The following is a 26,646-nucleotide window of genomic DNA, read 5'->3' on the forward strand; positions in this document are numbered from 1 at the left end:
TCTCTAAGTTAATAAGTGTAGGGAGTGAAAGGTGAGGAAGAAACTGTTTGGTTTAGTGACTTTGCAGTCATGCAAAGGCACAGAAGGGAAACCAAACAGATTTCCTTAACCTTTCAGTCCCTAGACAAACTTTTTAGCTCTTTACTTTTTCTTTTATTTCTAATGTAGGCAGATTTTTTTTAAGTTTACTGTTTTAAATGACACAGGTCAAGGTTCACAGGGGATCAAGAAATATTATTCTTGTATAATCTGTTTACTTTGACCTAAAATACCAGCTCTTAAATACTAACCCTGGCATAAAATACTGCTGTAAATGGCAGCTCATTGAATCCAATTTTAAGTGTGATTATTTTTGTTTTATTTTTACCTGAGCTTCCATTGAACAGTGGTATTTTAACTTTTTTTCATCAAGGGATATTTTCAATATTTCTAAGATTAATTCACCTGGTTTTTGTGTTGCTCTTAAGGCTAGAGCTAATGGTCTGCAGTCCTGTGTGATTATCATACGTATTCTCCGGGACCTCTGTCAGCGAGTTCCAACTTGGTCTGATTTTCCAAGCTGGGTGAGTACTATGTAACTTCATGGTGTGAAAAATAAACATTTAGGAAATATTTCTGCAGTTTTTATAATCTTTTATATTTAGTCATCAACTTTATGTTCACTTGCTAAATATTTCTTTCCTTCTCTAGTGAGAAATCCTAGGGGGTCATAGAATATCTAATTTTCTGAGATTTTACTATTTGAAGAATTGGACTTGATGTTTCTTTTTGTATCGCCCCCCCCCCCCTTTGCCCTTCTCACAATGTTTTTTTTTTTTTTTTAATTTTTTTTTTCCAACGTTTTTTATTTATTTTTGGGACAGAGAGAGACAGAGCATGAACGGGGGAGGGCCAGGCAGAGAGAGAGGGAGAAACAGAATCGGAAACAGGCTCCAGGCCCCGAGCCATCAGCCCAGAGCCTGACGCGGGGCTCGAACTCCCAGACTGCGAGATCGTGACCTGGCTGAAGTCGGATGCTTAACCGACTGCGCCACCCAGGCGCCCCTGTTTATTTTTTAAAATAACAGCAATTATTAATTGGCTTTTACTTACATAAAGGTACAAAGTTTAAAAATAAGGTATTTATCTCCCTATGCCGTGTTCTGTTGACAACTGTTGACAGTTGTTTTAAAATAATGTGCAAAAATTTTTAATTTTAAGAATTCAGAAATCTGGGCTTTTCAAAAATGTGTAGAGTTAGGAAATTCAAATAATGCAGAAAGGCACCAAAAAGTGAAAGTCTAACACTTTGTTGTGGGTTCTTCCAGGAAAAAAAAAAAATGCATGCGTATGCATCATATATATTCCTGTTTTTATATATGTAGTACTAGTATCCCTTTGATGTTGGAGCTTTTTTGGTTCCTCAGTAGCAAGAATTCAGATAGAGAGGGGTTCATCCAAAAATATGACTGGACCTATTGATTCCAGAGTTGGTTAGTGAGAATTAAATAGCCAGGTTACTTTACTTCTTCTTTTTTTTTTTTTTTTAAATTTTTTTTTAATGTTTGTTTATTTTTGAGAGAGGGAGAGAGACAGAGTGTGAGTGGAAGAGAAGCAGAGAGAGAGAGAGAGAGAGAGGGAGACAGCAGGATCTGAAACAGGCTCCAGGCTCCAAGCTGTCCGCACAGAGCCCGATGTGGGCTCACAAACTGCCAGATCATGACCTGAGCCAAAGTAGGATGCCCAACCAACTGAGCCATCCAGGCGCCCGAACTTTTTTTTTTTTTTTAAGATTTTTTAAAAGTTTATTTATTTATTTTGAGAGAGAGAGAGTGCATGCGCGTGGTGGGGGAGGGGCAGAAAGGGAGAGGGAGAGGGGGAATCCTAAGCAGGGTCCGCACCAACAGTGCAGAGCCCAACGTGGGGCCTGATCCCATGAACCGTGAAATCATGACCTGAGCCAAGATCAAGAGTCAGATGTTCAACTGACCCAGGTGCCCCTGGGTTACTTTACTTCTGTAATTTTTTAAATAAACACAGGGGTGTTTATGCTATTTACATTATTCGGATTTTTCTTAACAAAATGCATCTTGAAACTCTTTGAGAAGGTCACAGTCAAATCTACCTTATTCTCTGCATTGACTACACGGTATTCCCTTTGTATGGATATGCCAAATTTTATTTAACCTGCATGCATTTGATAGACATTTTGGTTGTTTGCAGTGTTTTCCCATTAAATCTTCATTATATTGCTATCAAGCTTTTGTTAAGTACTATGTTCATGTGATAAATTGTTAGGGCTAGAATTCCAAGGTCAAAGAACATGTGCCAATCATTTATCAGAAAGTTGGATCATTGAAAACATCCAAAAACTGTTGGATTGATCATTTCCTTCACACCCTCACTAACTCTGGGATATCATCACATTTCTTAACAATATAATAAATACAAAATGGTGTCTCATTTTTTATTTACGTTTTTTAGGGTCAACTTCAGCTCAACTGGTTACTTCACATGTGGTTATTTACATTTCTTTAAGTGAGTTGAGTGATTGCTGGCACTTGTAATTATTTTTTCTTAATTTGCAGTTCCATTGTTACTCAACATTTTCTTAATAATTTATATCAACTCTTTTTTATAAGAAAATAGCCCTTATCTGTAACAAAAATTATTTTTTCCAGTTTTTTATCTATTTTTTAACTATATGATCATTTTTGCTGTATCAGAGTTTTAAAATTTTTGTAAATTCTAATCCATTGATCTTTTATGACTTCTGGGTTTTGCTTATTCTATTTATAAAATCCTCTTGTATTTTAGGTTATATATTATAGGGCACCTAGGTAGCTCAGTCAGTTAAGCGTCAGACTCTTGATTTTATCTTAGGTCATGATCTCAAAGTTCTCGAAGTCAAGCCCAAAGTCGAGATCAAGCCCAAGGTCGGGCTGCACGCTGACAGAATGGAGCCTGCTTGAGATTCTCTTTCTTTCTCGCTCTCTGCCTCTCCCCCCATCAAAATAAATAAACTTTCATTTTTTTTTAACATTTATTTTTGAGAGATAGAGCATGTGCAGGGCAGGGGCAAAGAGAGGGAAACACAGAAACCTAAGCAAACTGCAAGATCATGACCTGAACCGAAGTCGGATGCTCAACCGACTGAGCCACCCAGGCTCCCCTCGAAATAAATAAACTTAAAAAAAAAGTTCACACATGCTTTCCTCTGAAGCCTCCCGCCGTCCTCCCCACAATCAAATTATATTTTGGGGCACCTGGTGGCTCAGTCGGTTGAGCATCCTGCTCGATTTCAGCTCAGGTCTGTTCTCACGGTTCATGGGTTTGAGCCCCCATCGGGCTCCCATTGGCAGGTATAGAACCTGCTTGGGATTCTCTCTGTCCCTCCCCCACTCACGCTTGCTCTCAAATAAACTTTTAAAAAATTACGTTTTCCACAAGTGTGTATTACATATTTTTTAATACATAACAAAAGCTTTGAGAAAGCTATATATCAACTTAAAATTAAAGCACTTATCTCTGAGGAGTAAGAGAAAGGGATGATTATAATAGAGATCTGTAATGTTTAATTTTACCAAGACAAAATATACACATATGACTTAACACAATTAAAAATAATTTTAAATAATCATTTAAAATCATAAGTGGAGTTAGCTAAATGCTTTTTCAGACCAATTGCCAATTATTCCAGTACGATTTAACAATTTAACAGTGAAATCTGTTATCCCAACCCCCAGTTTGAAATACCACCATTATTCATAAACCACTGGTTCTCAGGCAGGGGCAGTTTTGCCCTCCAGGAGACATTTTCCTTTATCAGTAGTACTGAGGTTGAGAAACTGTCCTAAACCAGAGTTCCTTTTTTTGTGGGTCCATTTTGGCAGTTGTCTTTTATTACTCAGTCTGACTGTTTTGTTTTCTTCTATAGTACTGAACTCTTAACTATTAAAGCTTCAGAGTATGTTTAAAAAAAATTTTTTTTAATGTTTACCTGTTTATGAGAGAGAACATGAGCAGGAAAGGGGGGTGCAGAGGATCCAAAGCAGGCTCTGTGCTGACAGCGGTGATCCCTTATAGGCTCTAACCCACAAACCGTGAGATCATAACCTGAGCTGAAATCAGACACTCAAGGGACTGAGCACCCAGGCTATTCTCTGCCCCCATTTTATTTCTGCCCCTCATTGTAAACATCGTCTTGCACAGAAGAATTTCTCTGGCTTTTCTTATATGTTTGTTTTTCCAAATGAACTTTACTACAGCTTTGTTCAGTTTCTCCAAAGTTCTCATGATGTTTTTTAAGTAGTACTTCACTGAATTAATAAATTAGTTTGGGGAATATCACTTTTATAATACTGACTCTTCTTGGCCGAGAGTATGTGATATCCTGCTTGCTGAAGTTAATTTTACATACCTGCTCAGATTTGAATAGGTTGTATGCATGTTAAATTTTGGTTTGGTTTGTTTGTACCTACATATTTAATCTTTTAGAGGTTTTTTTTTTTCCTCCCCCCTTCACATTTTATTTTCCGGTTGTTGTGTATATAAAAGCTATTAACTTTTGGTATTAATTTTGCAACCTGCCACTTGACTGCATTCCTTTATTTGTAATATTTTTTTCATATGATATTTTTGGGTTTTCTAATCTTAGAAACATAACTATAAATGATATTTTGCTTTCTTTCTCTTTTCTAATTGATACTTGTAGAATAAATAGGGAATATAATAATACTTTACATGCATGCTGTGTTCATACATGCATTGAAAATGCTTCTTGGAAAAAGGAAAAAAAGTGCTTCTAGGTGTGAAATGTACTAATTAACATGATGATTAGCCTTTTATTGTAGAGCATGTGACTATTGATCTTGGGGTTATAAGTTCAAGCCCCACATTGGGCATGGAACTTAGATGGAAAAAAAAAAGTAAAGAGGGGCACCTGGGTGGCTCAGTAGGTTAAGCGTCTGACTCTTGATCTCAGTTCTGGGTTGTTAGTTCAGGCCTTACATTGGGCTCCCCACTGGGCATGAAGCCTACTTAAAAACAAAAAGTAAATAAAAAAAGAAGCAGGAATGGAAATTGAACTTTACCAGATAATTTTTCAGGGTTTATTGACCTAAATGTATAGTTTTTCTCCTTTCAGTCTGTTCAATATTGTATATAATACAAATAAACTATCTCATATTGAGCTAACTTTGCGTTCCAGGGGTGATTCTCATATATATGAGAATATTAATGAACTATTAAATTCTGTTTGCTGATGGTCTGTTTAGGATTTTTTTGGTGATAAAATTTTTTTCTAGTTTTATTTTTATCCTTGTTTTCAGATTTAGAATAAAGAATGCACTAATGGTATAAAAACAATCTGGAACCTTTTATTCTTTCTCTGAACTCTGAAACAGTTTTAATAGGATCAAACTACTACTGTCATTTGATGATACTGTTTTCCAATCTCTCTCTCTTTTTAATTTAATAAATTTTTATTTTCCAAAATGTTCATTTGGTGAGATCTCTTCATGCGTGTTCACCAGCAGCTGAGACATCTCCACCCTTGGTGCTTCTGGTGTAAATTACTTGAGCTCTGTGCTTTGAAACCAGTTAGTAAGTTCTTTACTAACCAGCTCCTAAAGGGCTTCCCTGGCCAAGAAAACTCAAATCTTCAGTCTGAGACAACAGACTGAAGCTGGAGTTACAACCTTATGGTTGGGAACTTCCTTACAGAGTGTCATATGTTGCTTTGTCGAACAAAACCAGGTTATCTATTGAGCTTGTCCCAAATTTTGCCTTTGGGCCACTTCTTTTTGGGCCCGATTCATTCATTGAGTCTTTGTCTTTTTTGGCCAACTTTCTGCCATCTTTCTTTTTGTCCTTGGGTGACATTGTGAAGCTCAAAGAGCAGCAGCCACCTATTTCCCAGTGTCTTTCAAGAAATGGGGTAGCATTTTCTCAATTTTTTCTGTTGATTAATTAGTCTAATTTTTCTCTCTCCTGAGCTTCATTTTGGCAACTTCCATTTTCCTAGAAAAATTGACCAATTCAGCTAGATATTCAGATTTTTACATGATAGAATTTTGCTGTCTCAGGGTTTAAGTACTTGCAGCATCTTTATTATTTTGTTTCTTTGTAATTCTCCTTTTGATTGATCACACTAGCCAACAGTTGTAGTTAGCATATAAGAGCAAAATGAATGACTGTTTCAGTATTTATATGTGGTCAGAATTCACAAAATTCTTAATGTATTTTAATATAAAATTGTATTAAGCATTACCTAACTTCATATTTTTTTAATGTTTATTATTGTTGAGAGAAAGAGCAGGGAAGGGGTAGAGAGAGAGGGAAACACAGAATCCGAAGCAGGCTCCAGGCTGTGAGCTGTCAGCACAGAGCACGGTGGGAGGCTTGAACTCACAAACCCTGAGATCATGACCTGAGCAGAAGTGGGAAGCTTAACTGACTGAGCCACCTAGGCGCCCCCAAAATGGTTACTTATTTAGTTTGAGACAGAGAGCAGGGGAGGGGCAAAGAGAAAGGGAAACACAGAATCCGAAGCAGGCTCTAGGCTCTGAGCTGTCAGTGCAGAGCCCAGTGCAAGGCTCGAATTTATGAACTACGAGATTATGGCCTAAGTTGATGTCAAAATCCCAACCAAGTGAGCCACCCAGGTGCCCCTCAGGTTTTTAGTGTATAAAAATATATGCCCTATACATCATCATTTTGCTTTCTGCTTCCTTTAACTTCAGTCCTCTCCACCCAGGTGCCCTTGAGGCTATTTCACCTGATGGCTGATCTTTTGAAATCGTGTACATATAACAAAAATACACCAATTTTTTGATTATTTATAACACACCAGAATGTCAGTATTTTGACATTTAAAAATGTCTTATTTAGGCAGTGGTTTACTTTTCATATTATTTTTTCCTGTCCCCAAAGAATCAGCTCCTTGGGTTTATTTGCCAGATCTACCATTTCCCTATTTATTTCTAATTTCATCTCTTTATATTTTTTGGGTGGGGGGTTATTTTATTGTTCTTTTACAAACTTTTTGAGATGGGTACTTGTTTCATTCACTGTCTTTAATTCTAATTCCAGTATAGTTAACATACAGTGTAATATTAGTTTCAGGTGTACAATGGAGTGATTTAACAATTCTATACATCACCCAGTGCTCATCAAGACAGGTACACTCCTTAATCCCTATCACCTATTTCACCCATCCCCCCACTCTCATTCACTCTTTAATTATGTAGAGGTTTTAACACAGATTTTGGCTATATATGTAATATTTTCTTTTTATTTTCTATGTAATCTGAAATTTGTCTTCACATGGTCTTTAAGCAAAGAGTAGTTTTGAGGGAATTTTTGAATTCATTGTGATTGAAGGAGGGTTGCTTTTATTTCTGTAAATAAGCTCTAGTTTTTATAGCATTGTAATCTGATAAAGGTATTCTATTTACAGTTTTTAGAATTTAAAGTTCTGCTTTGCAGTCTGATATATACCATTTTTATAATCTATATGGGCATGTTAAAGAGGTGTTCTCAGTAAGATATTGGGGCACCTGGGTGGCTCAGCCAGTTAAGGGACAACTCTTGATTTCGGCTCAGGTCATGATCTTACAGTTCATGAGATTGAGCCCTGCGCCCAGCTCTGTGCTGACAGCATTGAGCCTGCTTGGAATTCTCTTTTCTCTGCCTCTCCCCCTGTTCTCCTTTCTCTCTATCCCTCCCTCTCAAAATAAATCAATATTTTTTAAAAAGTTACAGCGGGGCGCCTGGGTGGCTCAGTCGGTTAAGCGGCCGACTTTGGCTCAGGTCATGATCTCGCGGTCCGTGAGTTCGAGCCCCACGTAGGGCTCTGTGCTGACAGCTCAGAGCCTGGAGCCTGTTTCAGATTCTGTGTCTCCCTCTCTCTGGCCCTCCCCTGTTCATGCTCTGTCTCTCTCTGTCTCAAAAAATAAATGTTAAAAAAAAAAAATTTAAAAAAAAGTTACAGCAAACAACATTCACTCCTTAGTTCAGTTTAATCATCTTTCTATATTTTTCCTTACATATATTTTGTCTACTTTGTTTATCCATGGATTGATGAAAGAATTAAAATCCGCTATTTCTATTGTGTTTCTGTTTCCTATAGTTTGTGCTTTACTGTTTTGTTGCAGTAATATAGTTTTGTCATTGTGAATATGAACCCTTTCCCATTATAAAGGGCCCCCCGTTTTTGTTTTTGTTTTTTAATTTTTTTTTTCAACGTTTATTTATTTTTTTGGGACAGAGAGAGACAGAGCATGAATGGGGGAGGGGCAGAGAGAGAGGGAGACACAGAATCGGAAACAGGCTCCAGGCTCTGAGCCATCAGCCCAGAGCCTGACGCGGGGCTCGAACCCACAGACCGCAGGATCGTGACCTGGTTGAAGTCGGACGCTTAACCGACTGCGCCACCCAGGCGTAAAGGGCCCCCCGTTTTAACACTTTCTGCTGAGAGTTAATAAGCCTTGTTCATTGATTAATATTGAAACTCTAGTTTTCTTTTCGTTAGCATTTGTCTAGTAGGAGTGTATTTCGTGTTTCCTTTGTTTTCTTCTGTGCTTTACCATAATTCTTATTCTTTTCTTGTCCCTTTTATGTGTGAATTTTTTTCTTTTTGACTATTAATTGTTGCCCTTCTGTTTTATATACTATTCTTATTCATCTATCTCTTTTAACAGTTTTAGATAATATCTGCCAACCTCTCACCTATAAAAGCTGAGAAAATGATCACTTATACATCCTCCCCTTACCCCTTCCTTCTTGGGTTTCTTATTTCTTTTGTTCATTCCATTTATTTCTTTAATGTATTTACACCTGTTTCTTGATTAACTTATCTTAATATATACTGATTCCATTTAGAAAACAGGTCAATTTACACAGTTACGCGTTTTAAATTTTAAAAGTGTAAAAATAACTACATTTACCTTCTGTAGCCATATTCTGTGTGCTTGTTTAATGTTCTATATTTTAATGGTTCAATGCCAACCACTAGGTCTTTTTACTGGGGCTTTGCCTTTTCATTTCCTGATTGACTGCATTTTATCATCAAATAGTTTTTATCAAAAGATGTGTAAGTTTTTAAAAATTTCTCACATTTGAGAATCTCTGCCAATCGCCATTACTTTAATGAGAAATTCATTGTTAGGTCACAGTTTTTCCTCTCTCCATTTTTAGTTTTGCTCCACTATTTTCCAGCATTGTGTATTGGTAAATCTAAATTCAGCCTAATTTTTTTGCCCTGACGTTTTTTTTACAGGCTATTGAAAGAATTGTTTCTTTATTCTTCCATATCATTACCTTAACCAAATTATGTCTTGGAATCTATTGTTTAATATCAGCATTTTTTTTTTTTTTAAATCTTTATGTCCTTTTGTCCTGGAGATTTGGTTTTTCTTTCAGTTAGGGGAGAAATAATCTTCCATTATGTCTAATTTTTTTTTTTTAATTTTTTTAAAGTTTATTTCTTTTAAGAGGGAGCAGGCCAGGAAGAGAAGCAGGCTCCTTGCTGTCAGCACAGAGCCTGACCAGGGCTCAAACTCTCGAACCCTGAGATTGTGACCTGAGCTGAAATGATGAGTCAGACACTTAACTAACTGAGCCATCCAGGCTCCCCTCTGATTAATAGGATTCTCTATTTTAGGGAAACCAGGTTTCCTTACGTTGGATTGCCTTTGTCTTGCATATCTTTCATCTTCGTAATTATCTTAAGTCTTGTTCTCTTTCCTCTTGTATCCCTATGATTGTCTCTTCGGTAGTACCTTGGTTTTCAGTTATGTTGTATTTTTATTTACTATTTATAATTCATTTATTCTGTAATAATGTTATGTTTCAGTGTGCTTTATTTATTAGCTCTAATCTTTTCATCTCAACTTTGAGTTCTTAATTTTGTTGGCTTTTTGCTGATCAGGTTCTCTCTTACAACTCAGAATGTTAGCAGAGAGATTCTTTCAGAACAGGTTTTTTGTTGTTGTTAAGTTTATTTATTTTTGAGAGAAAGAGCAGGCAGGGGCAGAGAGAGAAAAGGAGACAGAGAATCCCAAGCAGGCCCCTCACTGTCAGCACAGAGTTGATGCAGGACTCAAACCCACATAATGTGAGATCGGACGCTGAACTGACTGAGCCAACCAGGCGCTTCCACAGCAGGTTTTTAAATTTTTTTTTTAATAGACATTAATTTTTTAGAGTAGTTTTTGGATCTTCTGCTCTCACATGTTCACTCCCTCCCTGTCAATATTCCTCACCAGAGGGGTACATTAGTTACAAGCAGTGAACCTGTATCGACACATCAACATCACTCAGTTCTGAGAATAGATTTTTCATCTCTGTTTTTCATGGTACATTCCACCCAAATATAGAGATGTCATGTCTAGTTTGTTTTTGTTTTTTTTTTTATTTTTTTTTTTAAATTTTTTTTTTTTCAACGTTTATTTATTTTTGGGACAGAGAGAGACAGAGTATGAACCGGGGAGGGGCAGAGAGAGAGGGAGACACAGAATCGGAAACAGGCTCCAGGCTCCGAGCCATCAGCCCAGAGCCCGACGCGGGGCTCGAACTCCCGGACCGCGAGATCGTGACCTGGCTGAAGTCGGACGCTTAACCAACTGCGCCACCCAGGCGCCCCTAGTTTGTTTTTGTTTTTTCTTCTCCTTAGTTGTCAGTTTGATTACAAAATTGTTTTTGTGCTGAGACATCCAAACAAGAATTGTCTTTGAATCTGTCTGTGCCTTTTAAAATCCGTTTCTTTTTCTTCTCCTGTGAGCTCTGCTTTGAGGATTATTTATTGGAAAGATATATGGATTTGCTGTATCCAGCCTTATTCCAGACATAGGCTGTGCTCTCCACTACATCTTGGTTGAATGTGCTGTGCTATTGTGTGAGGTAGATTCCATTGACACAGTTCAGTCTTTAGTGTTCAAACCCAGGGTGGACACCTAGAGCTTTTTCGCCTATGCAGAATCTGCTCTCTTCCCCACCCCTACCCCCACCCCCGCTCCAAGCCTATTTACCTTCTCCTTGTAGAAACTACTTCCATTTCCCTGAACCAACAGAGTATTTGGGTATGTGATGCCACTTTGGGACACTTGAGAGTTTACAGCCATCCTTGGTAATACATTTTTCCTACCCTTACTCCTTTGAAAGATCTTTTTTTTCTTTTTTATCTACATGTTAGCCAAATGTCTATTTAGAGATAATTATATGTGGATAATTAGGATTCTTCTTGTTCTTTCCTTCCTCCTTTCTGCAAGAGTCTTCAGGATGGTGAATTCTACTCTTTTCCTTTCTCTGTTAAGATGGAAGGGGAGGTAGAAGGAAAAGGGGTTTTTACATTTAGGAAAATTTCTTCTGGAATTACCTTCAATATGACTTGTTATATCTTTCCAACCTCTCTGGGTTGGAAAGTTATTGCTAAAATTTTTTGGAGTTTTCTCACTCAACTGCCACCCCCACCCCCATCTTCTGTCTAGAGAACCAAGTTGGGAGCTACATGGAGAGTTGCCCAAGGCCTGCAATTTCTTGGAAAGTTCTTTCACTGACCTTTTCCTCTGTTTTTGGTTGAAGCTGTTACATTTTTGCTTGGGTGGTATGTGTTGTAACATATTTCTTAATCATGTTTTGGGCCAGAGATGGTGAAGTTTGGGTTTGTGCTGTCACCTTAAGCAAAGAGTAACTTTTCTTGATTTCATAAAAGAAATTTGAAATTTTTTATGAACTTTATTATCTTTAGTTTTATTTAGCATTCAGATTATTTGAGTAAATCTTTAAGTAACAGTGCCTGCTTTTAGGCTTTCATTTACCACTACAGTGAGTACTGAAATGGTACTTTGCTTTCAGAGTAGTTCTTTTGTCCTAAACCCATGGTGATGAAGTAAAGAAAAGACAGAGCTGTTGTCAGGTTGGCCTGGCATCAGTGTTGCTATGTGGTATCTCAACCTCTTTTCGAATGGTATACCTCTATAATGGTATACTGTGGTATAATTTACAAAAGACATATGATTTTTTTTTAATGTTTATTATATATTTATGAACAGTATATATGAAGTTAAGGAATATTTTATAAAAAGAATAACCTGTCACAACATAGATGAACCTCCAAAATACTGTGTGAAGTGAAGGAAGCCTTAGACACAAAAGGTCACATTATGTGATTACATTTGTGTGAAATATCCAGAATAAACAAATACATACAGACAGAATGCAAATTGATGGGCTTCCAGAGACATGGGGGGAAAGAGGAAATGGGAGAAACTACTTAATGGATAAGAAGTTTTACTCTGAAATTATGGCAATGTTTTGAATTAGAGGTGTTAGTTGCACAACATAGTGAATTATTCACTTTAAAGTACTTGATTTTATATTATGTGACTTTTACCTTTTTAAAAAAAAAATTTTATTTTTTCAACATTTATTTATTTTTTTGGGGACAGAGAGAGACAGAGCATGAACGGGGGAGGGGCAGAGAGAGAGGGAGACACAGAATCGGAAACAAGCTCCAGGCTCTGAGCCATCAGCCCAGAGCCTGACGCGGGGCTCGAACTCACGGAGTGCGAGATCGTGACCTGGCTGAAGTCGGACGCTTAACCAACTGCGCCACCCAGGCGCCCCTTTACCTTTCTTTTTAAAAACTTGTATGTATTTATTTTTGAGAGCAAGTGGGTGAGGGGCAGAGAGGGAGAGAGAGAATCCCAAGCAGGCCCTGTGCTGTTGGCACAGAGCCTAACACGAGGCTCAAACTCATGAACCATGAGATTGACTGGAACCAAGATCAAGAGTTAGACGCTTAACTGACAGAACCACCCAGGCGCCCTGAATTTTCCCTCACTTCTTTTTTTTATTAAAAAAAAAATTTTTTTTAAACGTTTATTCATTTTTGAGAAACAGCACACAAACGGGGGTGAGGCAGAGAGAGGGAGACACAGAATATGAAGCGGGTTCCAGGCTCTGAGCTGTCAGCACAGAGCCTGACGAGGGGCTCAAACTCACAAACCATGAGATCATGACCCAAGGCAAAGTCTGATGCTTAACCGACTAGGCTACCCAGGTGCCCCTACCTCACTTTTTAAAAGAATGATCTGCCAAATGTTAAAGGACAGTTCTCAAAGAGGCTGAGGGAACTGCCGTAATTCTTCTGCTTTGTGCTCAAATAGCTGTTGAAATATGTGATTATTTCTTTCTACATATTTTGTTGTGTTTTTTTTCCCAAGAATATAAGTAATTTAGATTTTAGTGGTGGTGGCTTATAGTAAGAGAGTTCCTATCACTTTTTTTTTTTTAAGTAATCTTTACACCCGACATGGGGTTTGATCAAACTCGCCATCCTAAAATCAAGAGTCACATCCTCTACTGACTGAGCCAGCCAGGTGCCCCCTGCCTGTAACATTTAGAACCAGTGAAGAGTTTTTAAATGATAGGACACTGACATTCAGGGCGAAGAAATAACATTGTCTTAGCTTGTAAAAGAATCAGCAAATTACACTTGAAGGGTATTGTCTCATTCACTTTAGTTTAAAAATAATAATGTAGCACTTAGCTACCCCCCAACAAAAACCATCTACTTAAACCATCTACACATGTACCCCCTAATCATCAAAAGCTGTAAAAAAATTATTCTCACAAGACATGACAATTTTTTACCAAGAATTGTTGAGTCTGAAATGAGGTGTTACTGCATAAATGTAATACAAAAATACAATATCCTGCAAATGGACATGGGAATGAAAGTCTGTCATGCATGTATCAATATTAACCTGTGTCAACTAGAATATAGAAATGGATTTTGTGTATACAGTTGCTTGTTGTAAATGATATTCATAAAGTCCTATTTTATTATTACTAACATCTTCATCTGTCAAATGGGAATAATAGTCCTATCTGCCCCTAAACGGTGATTGTGGGAATTTACATTGGTTAATGTACATAAGAGCTTAGAATAGTGCTTAGTTTATAATAAGTACTCAGTAAGCATTAGTTTTAATAAAGAGGATAACTACTATTATTTCTGTTATATAACCAGACTTCCTAGTGTTAGATTGTGCTTACATTAAATATAATAGCCCTATTGTAAATCTTTGAGCTTGTCAGTTGTATGCTAAAAAGGGGTTTACCCGTTTACTTTGCCACCAAATGAAAGTATCTGTGTTCTCACAGTCTCAGAAGATGTTTTTTTAAGTCAGTGGGACACTTGGCTGGCTCAGTCAGTGGAATGTGCGACTCTTGATCTTAGAGTTGTGAGTTTGGACCCCACATTGGGTGTAGAGACTACGTAAAATCTTTTAGGGAGGCCTAGGTGGCTCAGTTGGTTGGGTATCTGACTATTGATCTCAAGTCTTGATCCCAGGGTTCTGAGTTCAAGCCCCATATTGGGGTCCACACTAGGTATGAAGCCTGCTTGCTTAATTAAATCTTTAAAAAGAAAAAGAAACTAATATCCAAGGAAACTAGTTAACTGGTCTGGATCACCCATTGATAAAGGATATATATTGCAATATAGTTGTGGTTTGTAAAAACAAAAACATTTTAAATCAGACCTGGGTTCAAATCTCAACCTAATTTTTACAGTTTAGCTGCATAACCTTGGACAAGTTATTTAACGTCTTTAAGATTTTCCCCCCAGTCTTTAAAATTCAGGTATAGTAGCATCTAGTTATGAGGATTAAATTAAATTATGCATTTAAAGTGCTTATTAGCACATGGGACACCTGTGTGGTTCAGTCGGTTAAGCATCCAACTTCGGCTCCGGTCATGATCTCACCTTTGGTAGGTTCAAGTTCCGCATCTGGCTCTGTGCTAATAGCTCAGAGCCTAGAGCCTGCTTCACATTCTGTGTCTCCCTCTCCCTCTGCCCCTCCCCTACTTGCGTGCACGCGCTCGCTCTCGCTCGCTCTCCCTCTCTCTCTCAAAAATAAATATGGGCGTATGGTGGCTCAGTTGGTTAAGTGACCGACTTCGTCTCAGGTCATGATCTCACAGTTTGTGGGTTCAAGCCCCATGTGGGGCTCTGTGCTGAACACTTGACCGGAGCCTAGAGCCTGCTTCAGATTCTGTGTCTCCTTCTCTCTGCCCCTCCCCCGCTTGTGCTCTGTCTCACCCTCTCAAAAATAAACAAACTTAAAAAAATTCTTTTTAAATAAACATTTAGAAAAATAAAAATAAAGTGCTTAGCATAAAAAATAAAGTGCTTAGCATGGTGCTTGCCACATTGTCAGCCTAATTAGTACAACTAGAGATGAGAAGGAAAAACAGGCTTCATAAGTGGTTTGGGTTATGGGGCAAATAATTTTTTTTTTTTTTTAAACAATACACCAAAGAAACATGCAATACTGCCAGCATTGGATGAAATCCTGGGCCACAAGTCTGCACACTCTTTGGCAGCTCCTCCTGTGATAGCAGAACCTATCATTTCACCTTTATTGTTTACTGTGACCCTTCTGTTATCTTCAAAATAGAAAAACACACCATCTTTTGCCTTTCTTCACTGTGGCCATCACCATGTCACCCACAACAGCAGTGAAAAGTCTGTTCAGTCGTTGCTTGATCTCCTTCACAGAGATGATACACAGTTTTTTGGTTCCTGTGTTGTCAGCAGTTGATCATGGCTCCTACTAGAAGACCTAGGGAAATCCAGAATTTCACACTGAAGGACCCACCACATCCTCACTTCAACATCTTGAATGCCAGAAAGGAACCCATGAGTGTATGTGTGTAAAAGTTTGTTTATTTATTTTGAGAGAGGGAGACAACAAGCAAGCAAGGGAGAGGCAGAGAGAGGGAATCCCATGTAGGCTTTGCGCTATCAGCACAGAGCCTGATGCGGGGCTTGAACTCATGAGTCATGAGATCATGGCCTGACTTGAAACCAAGAGTCAGACACTTAACTGACTAAGCCGCCCAGGAGCCCCTCCCCCCACAAGTGGCTTTTAAAGCAAATATTAAAATTGTAGATCTCAAATCATTTAATATGGAGAGCTTTTCTCTCTCCATAGCTTCAGCTACCAAGATTCTTTATAATCTAAATATTATTTCTCTTGATTCTGTTCATCTTTAATGTTTACTTTTTACTTTCAGATGCATACATTTCAGAGTTTATAAACCACGTGCATACTATTTTTGTTGCTTTCCCAACTATAGACATTTGCTTAGAAAATAACCATGTTCCGGGGCGCCTGGGTGGCGCAGTCGGTTAAGCGTCCGACTTCAGCCAGGTCACGATCTCGCGGTCCGTGAGTTCGAGCCCCGCGTCGGGCTCTGGGCTGATGGCTCAGAGCCTGGAGCCTGTTTCCGATTCTGTGTCTCCCTCTCTCTCTGCCCCTCCCCCGTTCATGCTCTGTCTCTCTCTGTCCCAAAAATAAATAAACGTTGAAAAAAAAAATTTAGAAAATAACCATGTTCTGAAGAAAATTAATATATATATATATTTTTAACGTTTTTATTTTATTTTTGAGACAGAGACAGCATGAACAGGGGAGGGTCAGCGAGAGGGAGACACAGAATCTGAAACAGGCTCCAGGCTCTGAGCTGTCAGCACAGAGGCCGACGCGGGGCTCGAACTCACAGACCGCGAGATCATGACCTGAGCCAAAGTCGGCCGCTTAACCGACTGAGCCACCCAGGCACCCCGAAAATTAATATTTTTAAATTGCTTGCTTCATAGCAAATGATCTCAGAAGGCAGATCGTTGACCTAGTTTTATTGTGGGTATTTATATATTGACTTTGGTTTTCCACAAGTGATTTATTTCCTTCTTGGTTTTTAATTAGTCCATACCTTTATTTGCAAGTATAAATCATAAATCCTCACTTTTCAAGGTTAATAAGTGGATTTTGATAAAACTTTGAATTACTTGAAACACACCCTGTGTCTTGACATACCAAGACTACAGCTGATTATTTAATACTTTTTTTCTCTTAACATTTTCTAAAAGTACTTATTAAAAGTGTGAGGTACAGTTGACCCTTGAACAATGTAGGGGTTAGGGGCACCAATCCCCACACAGTTAAAAATTCATGTACAACTTTTGACTGCCCAAAAACTTAACTACGAATAGCCTGCTCTTCATAGGAAGCTTTACAAATAACACAGTCCATTAACACATTTTGTATGTTGTATATATTACATCCTTTGTTCTTATAGTAATGCCTAACTTTTCTTAAATTCTTTTGATATATCAAGGCTACATTCATCTTGTTGTCGTTAATGTTGATGTTATTTATTTTGAGAGAGGGAGCGGGGAAGGGACAGAGAATCCCAGGCAGGCTCCCCACCCAGCATGGAACCCAACACAGGGCTCAATCCCATGACCATGAGATCATGACCCAAGCCGATAACAAGAGTCAGATGCTCAACTGACCGAGCCACTGAGGTGCCCCTCATCTGTCTTTTCAAATTATCACAAATGTCCAAAATATTGTCCTACTTATTTATTAAAGATTTTTATTTTTAAGTGATCTCCACACTTAATGTAGGACTCAAACTCACAACCCTGAGATCAAGAGCATGCTTTACTGCCTGAGCCAGCCTGGTACCCATCTAATATATTTATTTTTACAAAATCCATGTATTGGTGAACCCACACCAGTCAAACACATGTTATTCAAGGGTCACCTATATTTGTGAAAGCTGCATATTTTGTAACTCAGTGTTGTATTTTGAGCACAGCATCAGGAATTTTGATAATTACCACCTGTAATTTCTCTTATGACCAGGACTGTTCTCACATTATTTTCAAAAGCATTTTGTTTCCTAAATATATATTGAGTAATTTCTACATGTTGGCTACTTATGCTAGGCACAGGACAAAATAAATGACATTGATCTTCTCAATGATTTCACAGTCTGGTGAACATCTTAAAATAGTACTTGATTTGTCTAAAAAAGGAGAGCCATTTATTACACATTCATAGAGTTGTCTGAGTAACTGAAGCTGATTCCTTAGAATTCTCAAAAATTTTTTAGGTTTATTTTTATTTATTTTGAGAGAGAATAGAGAGCAAGTGGGGGAGGGACAGAGAGAGGGAGAGAAAGCATCCCAAGCAGGCTCCTTGCTCTCAGCTCAGAGCCCAATGTGGGGCTTGAACTCCCAAACCGTGAGATCATGACCTGAGCTGAAGTCAGACTCTTAACTGACTGAGCCATGCCACCCAGGCACCCCTAAAATTCTAAAAATTTCTAAATGACAATCTTTAAACAAAATGCTTGAACATCTTCCTGCATTCTTCTGAGTAAACTGAACCATCTTAATTTTTTTCATTGTGATTTGCATTTATCATATGAACATTCATTATTTTCATTTTTGTTAATCAGTGTCTCATGCTGCCAGCTATTATTTTTGTACCTGTTAATTGTGTACTGTCTCTTTAAATTTCCAACTCTCTTATAATTTATTCCTAATTTGTTTGGGGTTACTTCTCCACATGTCCAGACTTTTTAGTTATTGCTATTTAAAGATCTGACTAATGCAGGGGCACCTGGGTAGCTCAGTTGGTTGGGCATCTGACTTCAGCTCAGGTCATGATCTTGCAGTCTGAGTTCAAGCCCCACGTCGGGCTCTGCGCTGACAGCTCAGAGGCTGGAGCCTGCTTCAGATTCTGTCTCCATCTCTCTCTGCCCCTCCCCTGCTCTCACTGTGTCTCTGTCTCTCAAAAATAAAATTAAAACATTTTTAAATTTTTTTTAAAAATCTGACTAATGCAGCGCCTGGGTGGCTCAGTTAAGCCTCCGACTCTCACTGTTCACGAGTTCTTGGGCTCTGTGCTGATAGCTCAGACCCTGGAGCCTGCTTCACGTTCTGTGTCTCCCTCTCTCTCTCTCTCTCTGCCCTTCCCCTCTTTGCACTCTGTCTCTCTCAAAAATAAATAAAAACATTATTAAAAAAAAAAAAACCATCTGACTAATGGCCTTAGGGTGAATAGGTTGATATGGTAAATCTCAGATTATATAACTTCATAAGCATTTTAGGTACACAAAAATAGATTCTGACTAAGGTATTTTCAGCTTCATTATTTTTGTTTTGTTTTGATTTTTTTCTTTTTTTTAATTTTTTTTTAAATTTACATCCAAATTAGTTAGCATATAGTGCAACAGTGATTTCAGGAGTAGATTCCTTAGTGCCCCTTGCCCATTTTGCCCATCCCCCCTCCCACAACCCCTCCAGCAACCCTCTGTATGTTCTCCATATTTAAGAGTCTCTTCTGTTATGTTCCCCTCCCTGTTTTTATATTATTTTTGCTTCCCTTCCCTTATGTTCATATGTTTTGTATCTTAAAGTCCTCATATGAGTGAAGTCATATGATATTTGTCCTTCTCTGACTGACAAATTTTGCTTAGCATAATACCCTCTAGTTCCATCTATGTAGTTGCAAATGGCAAGACTTTATTCTTTTTGATTACCGAGTAATACTTCATTGTATATATATATACACCACATTTTCTTTATCCATTCATCCATCGATGGACAGTTGGGCTCTTTCCATACTTTGGCTATTGTTGATAGTGCTGCTATAAACATTGGGGTGCACGTGTCCCTTTGAAACAGCGCACCTGTATCCCTTGGATACATACCTGGTAGTGCAATTGCTGGGTCATAGGGTAGTTCTGTTTTCAGTTTTTTGAGGAACCTCCATACTGTTTTCCAGAGTGGCTGCACCAGCTTGCATTGCTACTAACAATGCAAAAGAGATCCTCTTTATCCGCATCCTAGCCAACATCAGTTGTTGCCTGAGTTGTTAATGTTAGCCATTCTGACAGGTGTGAGGTGGTATCTCATTGTGGTTTTGATTTGTGTTTCCCTGATGCTGAGTGATGTTGAGCATTTTTTCATGCGTCAGTTGGCCATCCAGATGTCTTCTTTGGAGAAGTGTCTATTCATGTCTTTTGCCCATTTCTTCACTGGATTATTTGTTTTTTGGGTGTTGAGTTTGATAAGTTCTTTATAGATTTTGGATACTAACCCTTTATCTGCTATGTCGTTTGCAAATATCTTCTCCCATTCCGTCAGTTGCCTTTTAGTTTTGCTGATTGTCTCCTTCGCTGTGCAGAAGCTTTTTATTTTGATGAGGTCCCAGTAATTCATTCATTATCATTTTTTTAATGTTTATTTGTTTTGAGAGAGAGCAAGTGGGAGAGGGGTGGAGAGAGAGAATCTCAAGCATGCTCCATGCTGTCAGCACAGAGTCCAGCGCAGGCTTGATCTCAGGAAGCTTGAGATCATGCCCTGAGCCAAAATCAAGAGCCAGATGTTCAACCAACTGAGCCACCCAGGTGCCCCAGCTTCGTTATCATTTTAAGGATTTTATTGTAGTTTCAATCTGTTTAGTTTCTTTGAATATTGTATTGGTGGTCATACTTTTTAAATTTCAGTAAAAACTATCACAAAATGCAGAAGGCCATATTTTATATTTGTTCCATTTGTGTGAAATGTCCAGAAAGACAAATCTGTAGAAATAAAAAGTGGTTTACTGGTTGCCAGGGGTTGGAGAAAAGGGAAAATGGATAATGATAGCTGGTGGATATGGAGGTTTTTTGCGGGGGTTGGGTGGAGGTGATGCAGTATTCTGGAATTAGATAGTGATTATGGTTGAACAACTTTGTAAGTATACTGAAAACCACTGCATTATACTCTTTAAAAGAATGGATCTTATGTGAATTATATCTCAAGTTTTAAAATCTAAATTAAAGCAAATTTTCTAATAGACCATTCAAACCATATTCTGAAGTGGTTTCTTTCTAAATCTGTACTTTTACTTTTGTCTTTTATTCATTGGTTTAGATTTTGAGTCTCTCAGATGTAATTTATTTATAGTGAAGGCATAATTTGTATTTTCCTTACGGATAATGTAAGTGTAGTTGTGCATTAAATGAAAATTTAGATAATCTACATTGTTTTTAAAGAAAAAACAAGTCTTCTTTACTTGAGATATTGATCTACTCTAACTGTAGGTATTAAGGAACAAACATGTGAGCCCTAAATATCTAAAGAATTTTAAGGACTGTCATTTTAATAGGAAAGACCAGCAATACTTAAAACTAAAAACAAACCAAACTCTATTAATTTATTTTGCATTTTTCTTCATTAAGCATAAATTATAATATCTTTTAAAAGTGTAGGGGCACCTGGGTGGCTCAGTCGGTTAAGCGGCTGACTTCGGCTCAGGTCATGATCTCGGGGTCCGTGAGTTCCAGCCCCGCGTCGGGCTCTGTGCTGACAGCTCAGAGCCTGGAGCCTGTTTCAGATTCAGTGTCTCCCTCTCTCTGACCCTCCCCTGTTCATGCTCTGTCTCTCCCTGTCTCAAAAATAAAAAAAAAATAAATAGATAAAGTGTAAATTGTATATTGCCTCATGAGTTTTGTTTTCATTACTTGTTTTATTTCATTTTGATTGTTTTTATATTTAATTTTCTGGTTTTGTGATTTGTTCTATGTAACGTTTTCAGTATTTAAAACTTTTAACAGCAACATAATAAGTAATTTTTCATTCTGATGTTTGAAAATGAGTAATTCCTTTGGTCTGTAAGTTATTAAACACAGTTTTTATTTTTTTATTTTTAGGCTATGGAGTTACTAGTCGAGAAGGCGATCAGTAGTGCTTCTAGTCCTCAGAGCCCTGGAGATGCACTGAGAAGAGTTTTTGAGTGCATTTCTTCAGGGATTATTCTTAAAGGTAAGTTTTGGCTCATTTTTAATGTTTGTGCATTTGATAGTTGAATAATAACTTTCTTTTACAAATGGATAATGCTAATGCCTTTTTTTTCTCTATGGTGATTGTAGGTAGTCCTGGACTTCTGGATCCTTGTGAGAAAGATCCATTTGATACCTTGGCTACAATGACTGACCAACAGCGTGAAGACATCACTTCCAGTGCACAGGTACCAGTGTATTCCTAATCCCAAAGTTTTGTTGGGTCACTGCCCTTAAGGTTTTTTGTGGGTGGGTGGGTGTGGGTGGGTGTGTGTGTGTGTGTGTGTGTGTGTGTGTGTGTGTGTGTGTTTTAATGTTCATTTTATTTTTTATTTATTTTTTTATTTTTTTTAATTTTTTTTTTTTTCAACGTTTATTTATTTTTTTTGAGACAGAGAGAGACAGAGCATGAATGGGGGAAGGGCAGAGAGAGAGGGAGACACAGAATCGGAAACAGGCTCCAGGCTCTGAGCCATCAGCCCAGAGCCTGACGTGGGGCTCGAACGCCCGGACCGCGAGATCGTGACCTGGCTGAAGTCGGACGTTTAACCGACTGCGCCACCCAGGCGCCCCAATGTTCATTTTATTTTTATTTTTGAGAGAGAAGGAGGGACAGAGAGGGAAAATCCCAAGCAGGCTTCGCACTGTTAGTGCTGAGCCCTATGCGGAGCTTGAACTAACTAACCATAAGATCATGACCTGAGCCGAAACCAGAGTCAGATGTTTAACTGACTGAGCCACCCAGGTGCCCCAAAGTTTTATCTTTTTTGTAATTGTCCTTTAGAAATCATTGTATAGTATTTTTTTTTTCTTTTCAAGTTTTTAAATTCTAATTAGTTGGGGCATCTGGGTGGCTCAGTCATTTTAGTACCCAGCTCTTCGTTTCAGCTCAGGTCATGATCCCAGAGTCATGGTATTGAGCCCCATGGCAGTATTAATGCTGAGTGTAGAGTCTGCTTAAGAGTCTCTCTCGGGGCGCCTGGGTGGCGCAGTCGGTTAAGCGTCCGACTTCAGCCAGGTCACGATCTCGCGGTCCGTGAGTTCCAGCCCCGTGTCGGGCTCTGGGCTGATGGCTCAGAGCCTGGAGCCTGTTTCCGATTCTGTGTCTCCCTCTCTCTCTGCCCCTCCCCGGTTCATGCTCTGTCTCTCTCTGTCCCAAAAATAAATAAACGTTGAAAAAAAATTAAAAAAAAAAAAAAAAAAGAGTCTCTCTCTCTCTCTCTCTCTCTCTCTCTCTCTGCCCCCGTCCCCTGCTCGCTCTCGCTCGCTCTCTCTCTCTCTCTCTCTCTCTCTCTCTCAAATTTAAAAAATAAGTAAATAAACACACACACAGATAAATTCTAGTTAGTTACCATACAGTGAAATATTGGTTTCAGGAATAGAATTCAGTGATTCATTACTGACATATGACACCCAGTGCTCATCATAAGTGCCTTGCTAATACCCATCACCATCTACCACCCACCTTCCTCCATCAACGTTCAGTTTGTTGTCTATCTTTGTCTTTTTATATTTCGTTTCCCTCTTTTTTTTTTCCTCCCATATGTTCATCTTCTTCGTTTCTTAAATTCCACATATAAATGAAATCATATGGTATTTATCTTTCTCTGACTGACTCTAGCTCCATCCACGTTGCAAATGGCAAGGTTTCATTCTTTTTTTTATACTTTAGAACTTTTTCCTTAATGTTTATTTTTGAGAGAGAGAGAGAGAGAGAGAGAGAGAGAGAGAAAGCTCACACACAGGAGCAGGGGAGGGGCAGAGAGAGAGAGAGAGAGCGAGCGCGCGCGCCAGGATCCGAAGCAGGCTCCACACATCCAGTTGAGGTTCAAACTCAGCAACCGTGAGATGACCTGAGCTGAGACAAGTGTCGGATGCTTAACTGACTGAGCCACCCAGGGTCCCCAAAGATTTCATTCTCTTTGATTGCTGTGTGTGTGTGTGTGTGTGTGTGTGTGTGTGTGTAGTGTTTATATATGCATAATGTGCATGTGTGGGTATTTATCAGTCAGTGGACATTTGAGCTTTCTCCATAGTTTGGCTTTTGGTTAATAATGATGCTGTAAACATCAGGGTGCCTGTACCCCTTTGAATTGTTTTTTGGTTGTTGTATCCTTTCTGTAAATACTTAGTAGTACAATTGCTGAGTTGTAAGGTAGTTCTATTTTTAAGTTTTGGGGAACCTCTATAGTTTTTCCGAGTGGCTGCACAAGTTTGTATTCCCACCAACAGTGTAAGAGGGTTCCCCTGTCTCCACATCCTCACCAACACCTGTTGTTTCTTGTGTTGTTAATTTTAGCCATTCTGACAGGTGTGAGGTGCTATCTTATTGTGGTTTTGATTTGTATTTCCCTGATGATGAGTGATGTTGAGTATCTTTTCATGTGTCAGTTAGTCAATAGGATGTCTTCTTTGGGATGTATAGTATTTTTTTGTGCTTCTTTAGTAAGCCGTTGGAGGAGATATAATTTAAACTAGATTTCGCTAATATAATCTTAACTGCATTATTTTAACTATAATTTATATGTCTAAGTAAGTATATTATATAAATATAAAAATACCTCTGTATTTTCAGTGTCTTATTAAATCTGAATATTAGGTTATATATCATGATCAGTTTAGGAACTGTTTATGTCCTCTGGTTTTAAGAAGTGATGTGCTGTGTAGTTTTTGGTAGTTATTCCTATAATTTAGCCTCCCCTGCCACTGGAAAGGCTGTCTAATGTAGTTAATTAAAAATGTAGTCTCTGGAGTCAAGACTCTCTAGGTTTGAATATAAGCTCTTCCATCTTATCTATAAAACAAAGACCAAAGCAGTATCTGTCTCAAGCAGGATTTGGGGGAGGATTAAATGAGTTAATGTGTGTAACTATTAACTGTATCTGATATATGGAAGGATCATAATAAATGTTAGCTATTATCAGTTAACAGTTTTATCAGAAGAATTATGGAAAGGAAAAACTGTGTGAACCTAATAGAAAAAAAAAGTCTAAAACTCCTATAACTTTCCTTTTTTTATTCCAAAATTGTACTAAGGGGAGAAAAGGCAACTAGCTATGAACAGAAATACTTCACTCTAAGATATTAAGTTGTTGGGCTTAAGTTCTTGATTTGTTGTCTCTTCTGGCAAGGGTAATTTAGAATTTGAAAGATGTTAAGATTAAATTGTGTCAAAAGTATATTAAGGGGTAATTGGTAGTAATAGAACCTTATGATTATCTTACAGACTTTATACAATTACTAATTCGTGTGTATTAGACAAGTTTTGTTTTTATTTCTCTGGGTTTAATTTTTTTGGGATGAAGATGGTTACCCTAAGTGGCTTTCGTTTTTCCTTGGTACTTAAAGAAGGAATTACTTACAAATTCTAAGGGAAATGAAATTTATGGTTGGGAACAGGGCATTCGAAAACAAATAGAATTCACTTTTGAAAGGCACTTTTTTTGTTTAAACGTGACTTCGAAGAAAGTGGTCTGACTTTAGGAGGTAGTGACAGATGTCCTTGTTAATAGTGAAGGAGTTAATTGCATTATTCCATTTCTGTAACGTTCATAAAATAACATAAATACAGAGATGGAGAACAGAGTAGTGTTTCCTAGGAGTTTGGGATGGGAGTAGGGATTGTTACAAGAAAGGGAGTCTTACAGTGATGGCACAGTTTAATATCTTTTTTTTTTTTTTAATGTTTGTTTATTTTTGAGAGACAGAGAGAGACAGAGCATGAGTGGGGAAGGAGCAGAGAGAGAGGGAGACACAGAATCTGATACAGGCTCCAGGCTCTGAGATGTCGGCACAGAGCCCGACACAGGGCTCGAACTCACGAACTGCGAGCTCATGACCTGAGCCAGAACCAAGAGTCCGACACTTAACTGACTGAGCCACCCAGGCGCCCCTAAAGTTTATTTTTTGAAAGAGAGCGTGCACAGTTGTGCACGTGAGCAGGGGAGGGACAGAGTGATTGAGGGAGAGAGAGAATCCAAGCAGGCTCCACACTGACAGCACAGAGCCTGATGCAGGGCTCAAACTCAAGAACCATGACTGGAGCCAAAACCAAGAGTCAGACTCTTTTTTTTTTTTTTAATTTTTTTTTTTTTTAACGTTTATTTATTTTTGGGACAGAGAGAGACAGAGCATGAACTGGGGAGGGGCAGAGAGAGAGGGAGACACAGAATCGGAAGCAGGCTCCAGGCTCTGAGCCATCAGCCCAGAGCCTGATGCGGGGCTCGAACTCACCGACCGCGAGATCGTGACCTGAGCTGAAGTCGGATGCTCAACCGACTGAGCCACCCAGGCGCCCCAGCCAAGAGTCAGACTCTTAATCGACTGAGCCACCTGGGCGCCCTATGGTAGAAATGTATTAATATTCATTATTGTATACCAGGTATCTTTGGATATTTTCTGTTAATACAGAAAAAAGTTACTCTATCTTTCATAAGTCTCTCTCAGAGAATTTGTATTCTGTTATGGTAAATATTCCTAGTTCTGGCTTCAGAAAGTTGCCTGATAGCTTAAAGGAGATAGAGAAGCACCCACTACTGGTGAAAATCCAGAATTACAAACTAAATAGAATACCTTATCAAGTCCTTATGAACACAGATGATTTGGGGACTTTTAGGATTTCAAAAGCCAATATAATGTGGCACAAAGTTCTAAGGAACTGAAATTGTATAATTGGGGAAAGTTTTAGAATAGTAAATTCTCACACAGATGACTATAACCAACAACTGTATCTCAGCTGAAGAAAATCAACAGGTATTAAAAATATTCTCAATATCAGCCATTTGGAAAACAGACTCCGAGGTATATTCCCAAGACAACTGAAAACATGTCCACACAAAAACTTGTACAGGAATGTTCATAGCAGCATTATGCATAATTGCTAAAAAGTGGAGACATCCCAAATGCCCATCAACTGGTAAATGAATAAACAAATACAGTATATATTCTGTACAGCGGAATATTATTTAGTCATTT

The 26,646-nt window shown here is 38.3% G+C and overlaps 1 protein-coding gene and 2 pseudogenes across 1 annotated transcript in view; 1 reads left to right on the forward strand and 2 right to left on the reverse strand.

The window, feature by feature from the left end:
* Positions 1 to 26,646, forward strand: part of ZFR (zinc finger RNA binding protein) — an 86,228-nt gene that overhangs the window by 56,353 nt on the left and 3,229 nt on the right. The window contains 3 exon segments of the mRNA XM_043600399.1: positions 468 to 563; positions 21,544 to 21,655; positions 21,763 to 21,860. Coding sequence (XP_043456334.1) covers positions 468 to 563; positions 21,544 to 21,655; positions 21,763 to 21,860 — 306 coding nt within the window.
* Positions 5,450 to 5,862, reverse strand: LOC122494895 (annotated as a pseudogene).
* On the reverse strand, positions 15,263 to 15,768 carry LOC122494890 (annotated as a pseudogene).

This window comes from Prionailurus bengalensis, chromosome A1 (assembly GCF_016509475.1).
Source record: "Prionailurus bengalensis isolate Pbe53 chromosome A1, Fcat_Pben_1.1_paternal_pri, whole genome shotgun sequence".
Taxonomy (NCBI): Eukaryota; Metazoa; Chordata; class Mammalia; order Carnivora; family Felidae; genus Prionailurus; species Prionailurus bengalensis.